This window comes from Pollicipes pollicipes, unplaced genomic scaffold (genome assembly GCF_011947565.3).
Source record: "Pollicipes pollicipes isolate AB1234 unplaced genomic scaffold, Ppol_2.1 Scaffold_6052;HRSCAF=7182_pilon_pilon_pilon, whole genome shotgun sequence".
Lineage (NCBI taxonomy): Eukaryota > Metazoa > Arthropoda > Thecostraca > Pollicipedomorpha > Pollicipedidae > Pollicipes > Pollicipes pollicipes.
Window position 1 is genome coordinate 4,538,632 of NW_023596805.1, and position 11,175 is coordinate 4,549,806.

At 55.7% G+C, this 11,175-nt stretch overlaps 1 protein-coding gene across 1 annotated transcript; it reads left to right on the top strand.

The window, feature by feature from the left end:
* The first annotated feature begins 248 nt into the window (after positions 1-248).
* LOC119104716 (ATP synthase subunit a-like) lies at positions 249-710 on the top strand. The gene has a single exon (XM_037228432.1). The coding sequence runs from the start codon at positions 249-251 to the stop codon at positions 708-710; it is 462 nt and encodes a 153-aa protein (XP_037084327.1).
* Positions 711-11,175: the final 10,465 nt, after the last annotated feature.

Here is an 11,175-nt window from a genome sequence, read left to right on the forward strand (position 1 = left end):
AAATCGGTAGCACTGGGAGCCGTTTTGAGTCAGCGTCCTTGCAGTGAACCTCCGTCAGATTATTCTTCTCTAAAGCGTTTATTAAACCTCGTTCAGATCATTCCTCTCTAAGGTGTTCGTTGAACTTCGTTCAGATTATTCCTCTCTAAGGTGTTAATGAACCTCGTTCAGATTATTCCTCTCTAAGGCGCTCAGTGATCTGCGTTGCTGCTCTCGCTCAAGCGTAAGCTCACCGCTGGATGGTGTTCATGTTGCTTTTCCGGCTGGTGCTTGTGTTGCTCTTCCGGCTGGTGTTTGTGTTGCTCTTCCGGCTGGTGTTTGTGTTGCTCTTCCGGCTGGTGTTCATGTTGCTCTTCCGGTTGGTGTTTGTGTTGCTCTTCCGGCTGGTGTTTGTGCTGCTCTTCCGGTTGGTGTTTGTGCTGCTCTTCCGGTTGGTGTTTGTTTTGCTCTTTCGGCTGGTGTTCGTGTTGCTGTTCCGGCTGGTGTTCGTGTTGCTGTTCCGGCTGGTGTTCGTGTTGCTCTTCCGGTTGGCGTTCGTGTTGCTGTTCCGGCTGGTGTTCGTGTTTCTGTTCCGGCTGGTGTTCGTGTTTCTGTTCCGGCTGGTGTTCGTGTTGCTCATCCGGCTGATGTTCGTGTTGCTCTTCCAGTTGGTGTTCGTGTTGCTCATCCGGCTGGTGTTTGTGTTGCTCTTCCGGCTGGTGTTTGTGTAGCTCTGCTGGTGCGTTGCTCAGTGGTAGGCCACGGCCAAGGCTCTAAGCAGCTTCCTGGCACTCGTATCACCACCCCGCCGGGCATGGGGCGCAAGCCTGACCTTGGCGCCGAATCTCCCCGCTATGCATATTTGTCAGCGACCGATCTGCTGGGGTTCCGAAATCCGGTCGTTTGGTAAATCCGCTTGTTTGGCAAATTTATCGGCTTGTCCGGTTAATTAACGCAGAGCCAAGTCATTGGGCCGTTGCTCGTCACTCGTCGATCCGGGAAATGACATCCTAAGCTGGTATACAACACCCATTACGGGCGTACGACACCCCCAACTGGCGTAAGCGTCCCAAGCGGGTGTATAACAGCCCGACCTGGGGTAGGACGCGCATTGTTGGTGGAGGGCACCGTCCTGCAGGGTATTTTTTAGGCGGCAATCGGTGCCTAAAACTAAGCTCTCGTAAGGACGGATGGTGCTCTTTAGAAAGCTACTTGCTGGACGGATGGTCCCATTTCGTCCTCCCTCGGGGTCCAGAGTGCATTAGGACACGCCAGTATCTCTCAGTGACGAGGAGCGGCCCGGCCAGGGGGCTGTGTTGAGCCTTAGGCTGGACCAAGCTCCAAGCAGCCTGTGAGAAAGGTAGAGGGATTTCCTCTCCGTCGGTTGCGGATGAAGGCGGCGCACTGAGATTTAAGGTCGGTTCTTCATTGCCAGCCCGTGGCCACGTTCTCCAGGTCGAAGTTCGAAAACGTTCGCGAGAGGTGGGAAGGGGTACATTTTTCGTGGAATGTGTGCGAGGTGACAAGACATACTACGTGAAACCAGCTGTGCAGAACATTCAGGGCCTCATCCTAGTGCTGTTGCTCCAATTGCGGCATACTTAATCTCACTCCCAAACGGCCGAACTTGCTGCGATTCCCGGCACCCTGCCTCCGTCAGGCGCCCCCCTTTGAAGCTGCTCAGCGATAGCCACCAGAGCAGTTAGTTGGAGGCCGTTCTCGCATACGCAACGACTCCTTACGACGGCCACACGCAACCGCCGCGCTCGTCTTTCCTGGTTCGAGCCGGCACGGGCGAGCGAAACGAGCGTCGCGATTTATTCGGCGAGCCAGTAATGGCCGCTTTTCGTTTCGGCCATTCGCGTACTTATACGCAGCGGTGAGCTTCGTAGGAAGCGAGTGCGTTGTATGCCAGAGTCGCACGCGGAGTGCTCGGAGTGCGGAGTGTACTGGGAGTGCGGAGTGGGCAGTCGCTCCGTTCGTCTCAGCAATTAAACATTGTGTACGTGGTGCGCATATTTTTTGCATTTAGTGTCGTGGTTGGCTGAAAGACCAATTTTCTAGTTATTTTTCCAACATTGTGTACGCAGTTGTTGGAGGCATAGAGGCATAGAGACGTTTTGCATCAAGTGCTGAACGCGTGCGCTTAGGCTGGCACCTGCTCCGTTGCACAGTATTGACCCAACACATAAGAAATGCTATCATTGAAAACAAACCCTGACTGTTCCATCATTGCCAGCCTCGAAGTAAACGTTTGCTCTCGTTTGCATTGCAATGCTCATAATAATACCAAACGGGCCGCGAGCTCTCATCCACCGGCTTATTGACGAGAACAGGCCCAGTCGTGTGTGCTTTGCTGATTGCGCCGTTTGCTAGGGCGACGCGTGGCTACGACCCACTCGCCCATCGACGCATGGGCCGCTGGGGTCGGGACATGCGTCGGTGGGCGGGACATGCGGGTGGGGCGGGGAGGCTCTCCACCCCGGCGGCCGTGGCGGCGAGTCCGGCGAGCGACGCGGGGGCGAGAGAGGCGGCGCGGTAAACAGATTAGTCCCAGGCGTATTCCCGCGGACGGGCGGCGGTAAAAGGCCGAGAGGAAGAGGAGCCGCAGGAGGACGCGGACGTGGTGGTGAGCTGGAGAGATGACCTGTGACGTGCACCACCGGCCCTGCCGCATGGGCTTATGTTTTGTTTTTTTTTTGGTGGTGGGGGGGGGGGGGGGGGCACAAACCACATGTCCCCGGGCGTGGCCTGAAATACGGTCGAGTTTGCTCGAATACATCATGCTGCCACGGAACAGGTTTCCTAAGGGGGGGGGGGAGGGGGTGGAGTAAGCGGGAGGTATGCCCACTTAGATACGCCCCAGCCTTGCCACCTCTTCAGCGCAGGGTCGATGGTAGAAGGGACGAGCTGCCACCTTTTTGTAATGTTCGCCCGGGGTCACTGAAAGTAAGATCGGGACCTAGTTCGATTAAGGCTAAGCGAATTACATAGGTGGCTAAGTGCATTTACGAGGAACATTATTCACAAAGATAAAACAGTAGTAATAGTCTTATTGCTTGGAGAAAACCAAGAGAATGGAGATATAGATGGGCTGATATTTCGGCAACATGCCCTTATCGAAGCAATAGCAGAAGTGAATTCACTTCTGCTATTGTTTCGATAAAGGCATGTTGCCGAAATATCAGCTCATCTGTGTATCCATTGCCTTGTTATTTCTCCAAGGAATGACGTCAGTACTACTGCCTTATCTAAGGCTGAGCAAGGGTCGTCGATTGCCGATGTGTGTCACTGCTAGTTCCGCGAGCTGCACCGCCCCAGTCGTAGAAAACAGACCCCGTGAAAACAGCCGCCGTTGGGCATTGAACCTACCTGTTCTGCTCGCCATGAGACTTAGTACTTAAATACACTCAAATTAAAGTACAGAGTACAAGTAAAGAGACTTGGTACTTACTACTTAAGTACAAAGTGGTAACACTTTGGAATGCTTGACCGGCGACTTGCGGACGGTGGTGACCTCTCACGTGACCTGGATAGGTCGCGTTAGGCAGTGCAGTGGGCAGTGGGCAACCTTAAGGCATGATTGGCAACATTTTTGAACTGGCTACACTGCCCTGCTGGCGGTCGGTAGCTCCATTTTGGCGCCCGAGCTTGATTGGTGCATAATTCATGCATAAATTCATACACAAACAGTGCGGGGCACGTGCGCCTCCGGGCTTAGTGGAATAGTTCGAGGCAGCGGGGAAATGGAACACGAACACTGCCAAGGTTATGCATATTTATGACGTCATAAAACTTCGCGGGCTGTGCCACTAAGTCACACAGCTGTTGCGCCGTTGATGTCAGCGCTAGAAAATGCATTTTGAACGGGTCCACGTTTTAGCTAAGGGCTCCGGATCTAAAGAGACGTCGGTGACCCCGGACCATATCGATTCAGGTGTGTCATGTCGAAATAATATTTTCACGTTTGTTTGGTTTGCTACTATTTTAGAAGATACCGCCAGATTAATGGGTTGGGTAAATCGATTCCACGTGTTTGAGGAGGGGGACTGCACGCAAATGTTGCGTCTACATGCATATTGGTTGGTCTCTGGCCTGGTCTCTGTTTATTTTCCCGGATTATGTTAAGTTGTGTGTACGTGCCGCATAAATTGAGCCCTGCCGCACAAAGTGTTTTGCTGCCTGTTTTAGTTAAGTTTTTGTGCCGATTTACGGCCGTATATCAAGTTGCTTTGATGTTCCTTCGATGAAATGATTGTGCGGTGCTCGGACTGAAGAGCAGTTGTTTTGCGTGCAAGAAAATGCGACGTTTTTCTCCTCCGCGTTTAGAATGCTCTTCTTCTCACGACATTCCCTAACACTTTTGTCGGCGTGCACTGGCACCCTTCTGAAGTGACCGCTTGTCGATCATTAGCTTTCCGGGTCGTTACCCATCACCCTCTTGAAAAGGGTGCAAGTGCTACTGTTATGTGGACAGTTCACACTCATTCGCAGTTCCGCCGCGTAAAATTTAATGCCAGTGTCAGGAACACTAAATGAAGGCATCCCAGCCATGCGTGGCAAAAGTGCCGCAAATTTGTCTTGCTGGGGGCTGTTCGGAAGGTTTTTGAAAACGAGTTTTCGATAGCGGAGCACGATTGCTCGGGCTTGCACAGTGGATTGGTGCCAACTTTGTAGCAGCGTCAGGATTCATTTGTATCACCTCGTCCGCTCACGTCCGACGTCAGCGACGGTGGGCGTCCTCTCCGCTCCGTCCCTTTCAGCCGCTTGGGTGCCAAGGGGCGGATATTTGCTCATGTTATTGCACACATACCTTGAGGTTCACCGCCTGTTGCTCCGCCTCCCCACTCAGGAGCGACCAATCAGCGTCAACCTGGTCAGTAGTCCACTCAGTATCTACGCGCCTCAGGCAACGCAAAGCGGGCGGGCAGGTCAGGGTGCGAGGCTTCGGGGTCAAGGACATGAAATCGCATCTGCCTCTCCGGCACCCAATGGATTTGCCGCTGGGTTACGAGCCTGGCGTCTTCCGGGCGGTGGTGGCGATCACAGGCATGCGATTTGTTTAGCCTATGTTCATTTTAAATAATGCATGTTTGTTTTATCCCGTTTTGCTATTTCTCAATGTAAAAAGCGACGTCTGTCCTGAAAGCTCTATTGGCCTGCCTACATAGCCTGCATGCCACTCTAAATGAATCATTGTCTCCATCACCAATCACGAATATTCCCGTAAAGTAACCTGCATGTCACATGCTTGCTCTCGTCTGTGCTGGGGCATCAGCTGCCTCTCGGCCTCCGCCTACCTTTTCCTTTCCCTCCTGCTACACCAGGCAATGCAAGATCTCTTGCTATTTTCATCAGGTGCAGCAAGGAAGCTTTCCGATTTTGCCGTTCTAAATTCGAAAAGTAACCGCAAGTTTCCGCGCTCGCGTTAACAAACAGGGAAAAGTTAGCTAAAAGATAGGCCAGTCTTGCAGCGGTCGGCCGCTCTCGGTCATTTATTGATGGAACTTTCGTGCTGAGATTTCAAGTGCGTCCTCCTACATCAATCTCGCCTGATGCCGCAAGACGTGCCACCGCTCATCTCCGTGTGATCCATCCGCAGACTGAATTAACGCGACAGCTGTGACGTCACTCCTCCACTGAAGCGGAGCTTGGCAGTGTGCCAAAATTTAAGGCGAGCTCGGTGTGCAGTTGTGGGAGAAATCTTGACATGGACATTCTTAGAGTAACCGATTTCTTTTGTGTAGGCGGTTTTTTACACATTTCAGTCAAATTTGAGTTGACGTCTGCTGCTACCGGTTTTATTGCTGGTGCTGGAAGACGCACGGAAGCCTGAGGATGTGGAAAATGTTGTGGTCGAGGATATGGAAAATGTTGCGGTTAAAGTTAAGGGAAATGTTGTGGTCGAGGTTGTGGGAAATGTTGTGGTCGAGAATGTGGAGAATGTTGTGGTTGAGGATGTGGGGAATGTTATGGTCGAGGATGTGGGAAATGTTTTGGTCGAGGATGTGGGAAATGTTCCCCACCCTTTTCATCCCCCACTTTTCGGTGTGATAATTCGGTCACTGGCGACGGCTCTCCGGCTCCGCTGAAAGCGAAAGCCCTGGGGCGCAGTCACCAGTGCAAGGGGAGCAGGGGGGGGGGGGGGGAATGAATGGAGGACTCAGGAGGATGGAGGACTGGGGTTGATATTAGTGGATGTTTGGGATGATGGGGATAGAAGTTTCTGTGGGGATCTGGCGCTCCCACCGAAATTAATGTTGAGTTCGGGAGGTCGAGATCTTGGGATCAAGAGCGGTGTTCAGTTTCAGGAAAAGTCGTACGACTTGCGGAGTACATTAATAAAACTGACGTCAGCAGTGCAGACCCCTCTGTCCACGGACCCAGTGACCCCATGCCGCTGCCGGGCGCGCCCCCCCCCCCCCTCTCCCTCATCATCCGCCGCCCGCCGCCCGTCCGCCAGCCTTGGGCACGGCCTTGTCTGCGCGAGTTTATCTCTGAGTCAGCTGACGCCCGGCCGCCGGCCAGCTGGGTCATCCATGACCACCGTCTCCCATCCCCTCCCCACAACGTCGGCGTCGACGCGCGCCGCGCAGCGTCGACGCCGGCGACCGACGGCCGGCGACGCCGGCAGTGTCCGCGGAGCGGGCGACGGCGCCGGGTCGGCGGGGTCGGTAGAAACGTTTGCCACGGCGTTGGACGAGACGCGGGGTTCGGCGGCGAAGCGGCTCCACGGGCACCGAGGCGTGGGAATCGAGCTGCGCTTCGCCCCGCAGGCATCGCTTCGTAGCCTCGCATCGCAAGCTTCGCGGCGCGGTCTTCGCTTCGCAGGCTTTGCTTCGCGGGCTTGGCTTCGCGCGCTTCTGTTCGCGCGCTTCGCTTCGCGGGCTTTGCTTCGAGCGCCTCGCGCTTCGCGGCTTCGCGGCTGGCGGCGAGTATCGGTGAGGACGCGGCGGGCTCGCGGTGAAGGCGGGTTGAGAAATTCCCAGCGGTGACCTACGCCGGTGAAGAACACGCCGGGGAAGCACGGAACGATCCTTCCCCGTATTGGTGAATGAACCGAAGCGAAGCGGTTCGAATTGTGAGCGAGGCGGGCGAACGGCCGGCGATCAAGCGGACGTGAAGAGCCGAATGACGCAGACTCTGTGAACTCTCGGCAGGCAGTGCACGAATCAGCCGGCCTCCCGCCGTCGGTCAGGCTGGTGTCTCGGTGACCTGATAACCTGACTCGGTGACCTGATCATCGCACTCTTCCGTGACCTCTGCACCCAACCTCGCCCACCCACCCGGCCAATCGTCAGATCCCGAGAGGGATTTCACCAGTCGAGTATCTCCGACTAGCAAGGTTACGGGGCCCCAAGGTCAGCGGGTCACGAGGTCACGGGGTCATTAATCAAGTGGCCGTCGTCCGAGTTCACCTGGGGTCAGGGCGGCCGTGCTGAAGCCGAACTCTCTCATCGCGTTAGAGCTGGGACGTGATTGTTTATCGTTCCGGGTTCACGGGTGCGCGGTGCCAACTTTGCCGGTGGATGACGTCACTTCCGGCGGGAACCTGGTGCCCCGGTTTGTGACCGAGGTCTGCGAATCTTGGGTCTTGAACCACGGCCCGTGATCCGTGTTCTGTGGACCCCGTGATCCCGTGACCCTTCACCCGTGATCGGTGAAGCTTGACCCGTAATCGGGAACACCAGTCGGCGTCCCTTGGTCCGTGACCCCTGACGCTGACCTGAGACGCCTGATTCGTGACCCTTGATTCCGTCGGCGTCATGAGGCGCGCTCTGCCAGCTCTGGCGGGCCGCTTGGCGCGGGCCCAGTGCTGCGTGGGCCGCGTTGGCCCCGTTCCTGTCGCCACCACCGCACTGGTGAGTTTGGCGCGCTGAGAGCTTTCGGCGCGCTGCGAGGCTTTGGCGCGTCTGCGAACTTTTGGCGCGCCCTGTACCACACCGTGGACAGATGCGATGTTGGGCTAGGCCGCCTGCCTTCTGTTTGTCAGCCTAGAGTCTTTTGTGGGCGGTGGCGACAGCGCTGTCGCGGATTTCAGGACCCGCCGAGCTCTGTCTGCTCTCTCCGCTCTCTTCGCTCTCTCCGTGGCCGAAGCAAACCTGACTTCCGCTGCTCCCCCCCCCCCCCCCCACTCACCACCCGCCCCACCCAGCGCACGTTCCGACGAGCCGGAATGTGCGCAGAAATAATCTCAGGAGACATCACGCTGGTCGCGAAGTCAGCCCGGCACCGTCTAGGTGATCCCAAGAAATCGGTATGCCTAATTTACGAATGCCAAAATTTGCCGTTCCCAGAGCTCTGTCGTCGCTCCCAGCGCACACCGCGTACTATGATCCCCTGAGCACCCACCGGGTGACGGCGTCAGGTCACCGTGGAACGAGGCGTCGACGACGTCGCGTCGGCGCCGTCGCCGCCACCCTCGTTTTCGCTCCTCGTCGCCGGCGGTTAAAAATGAAAAGAATTTTTAAACGCTTGGCGCGCCGCTGACCGGCTCGTGTTGGCGGGCGGCGCAGTGTCTGGTCAGTTCCAGGTCAGTTCGGACAGACAGGCCGGCTGGACGGCGCACCGGCCACACAGGGCGTGAGCACGCACCGGCCACACAGGACGTCAGCACGGGCTGTGGCAGTGTTTTGAGGTGACTCGTTACGAACGTGACGAGTGTGGGGGGGGGGGGGTGACGGGAGAACCGATAGCGCTGGCAGGATGAAACGATAATCCGAATGTGGTTTCCAAAAGAGGATTGCTGCTAGGATTATCATGATGCCAACGTAGCGTACCTTTTTGCCATGTTGGCTGTGCACACGTGTATATATATATATATATATATATATATATATATATATATATATATATATATATATATATTCGGCAAATGGCTTTAAATTTACGAAGCAACTTATTGACCCATTATATGTAGCTCCGCACAGGATTTCTTATTTGCCGTAGAGCACTGGGCTATGGCGGTGGTTGTATAACATCTCAACGCGCCCTGTGCTATTTGCAAATCGAGCTGCGTGGTCTGTGGGAATAGCCGGTGTTTTTCACACAACCTGTCGTCCCGCGGCTTTATTCGTCAGCGCGCCCATCTAATCACACCTCATCATCACACCGAGCGCCAGAACTGGAAGTTCGGCTTCGTTTCTGGATGTGGTCCTCACCCTCGTGCCTCGCTGCCGGAGCAGACCCGGCCCTGTCCCCCTCTCCTCCCCCCTCTGCTCCCCACACCCGCCCCATTCACCATCACGCCGGTGGCCGCTCGCCGTCCGGCCCAATGTCCGGTTCGTGCCGATGGGTGGGCGCGCGGTGGACCGACCGCGCTGGAACGGCCACGCTCCCCCCCCCCCTGCCCCCTGCCCCGGAGGGCCCCCCCCCTCCCCCGCTCCCCGTCTGCAAAGCTGGCGCGGCGGGGCGGTGGCAGGATCCGCGCGCGGGTCTGGATCTCGATCCTGACGATGACTGGTCCGCGTCTCGACCTTGGCTGGTCGGGATGTGAGCCCTGGTGTTCATGGATCTGAGGAGTGACTCTTGAGGATCTGGATCTGGATCTGGACGATGGTTGGTCTTGACCCTGGCGGGTCAGGATTTGAGCCATGGTTGATGTGAATCTGAGCGGTGGCTCCTGCGGATCTGGATCTGGACGATCGTTGGTCTTGACCCTGGCGGGTCAGGATTTAAGCCATGGTGGATGTGAATCTGAGCGGTGGCTCCTGCGGATCTGGATCTGGATCTGGACGAGGACATACCAGGATGTGAGCCCCTGTGAATGTGGATCTGAGCGTTAGATCGTATGGATCTGGATCTGGATGACGGCAGGTCAGGGTGGGAGTCATGGTGGATGTGGATCAGGGCGGTGGCTCGTGTGTATCTGGATCTGGACGGCGGCAGGTCAGGGTGGGAGTCATGGGGGATGTGAATCTGAGCGGTGGCTCGTGCGGATGTGGGTCGTGTTGTCTCGTTTGAGAACCGGGTCAAAGTGCCAGTCTGGTTCAAATTCCGAAACCGGATGTGCATTTTGTCTAAACTGAATCACCGATCATGCAATCGGATTCAGTCCCGCGACTTCATCTGTTGCGATTAAATCCAGGTCGGTCACCGGTGTGGCTGGTGATTGTGCCGACAGTGATAACAGCGGAGCTGAGGCCACAGTCCGTCTGGTTTCCCAGTCAGCCTGTGTGGATGGCGATTGTGCCTACAGTGATGAAAGCGGATGTGAGGCTAAAGTCCGTCAGGTTTCCCAGTCAGCTGGTGTTTTGGAGCTGAGCTGACAGCGGATGTGCTACGGTGTGCACTTCTGCGCCGGTGTGCTGAGACTGTCGACTCGGTGTCAAAGTCGGTGCTATGGCTGTCAAGTCACGTATGTTGTCCTGCTCCGTCCACGGTTTGAGAACAAGCTGCCTTAAGGCTTCAGAAAATTGAATAAAAAACAAAATATTAATTTTTGGGTGAGTCGGAAATTTGATGTCACACAAGCACCAGGCACGTGCGCAGCCATAAGCAACGCCGCTGGCAGGGAGAATCAGACCGGAAATGACCTCCGGCTGGCCTGCTGGTGGAAGATGGACCTTGCGCTGTATTAACCGTAGTTCAGTTTGCTCAGTCAAGCAGGGGATAAGGCATGCATTTTGTTTCTATGGACCTGGAGTCATCTGCCTTCTGCTTTTTCTTTGTGAGCAACAGGTATCCCAGCTAGTATCAGTATCTCAGTATCAGTTACTGCTACCAGCTCCGGCCCCACTGGCGGGCCTGATACCCACGCTAGCGCAATCAGCATAGCCAACGTGTGAGCGTTTGTGTGGCTCGGTGCTGGCCGTTGGTTGCACAGAAAGTCGTTGTTTGTCCCCCACTAATCCGGCACGATTGTCCCGTAGAGTGCACTATATTTGGTGCGCAGCACTGTTCGGTTTCGAACGCGACTTTGTTGGCCGGGTCGGGGCTGTAGAAAAAGGGCGGTGGCGTGGCGACGCGCCAGTCAGAGGAAAATCGTGAGACTTGGTGTTGTTTCCTCTAACGGTGGAGTGGTACCGCGCCCTGGAAATCAACGTGCTCACCGTTACGAGAAGCACGACGCGGACCAGGAAGGTCAAGTCGCTCGCCATGTGAGGTCAGGGACATTCCAGTCATCCGTTGTGGTGCTGCATCGCATTTTCGGGGCGTGCACCATGTGCTTCAGTTTATTCCTGTTGTCATCGGCAG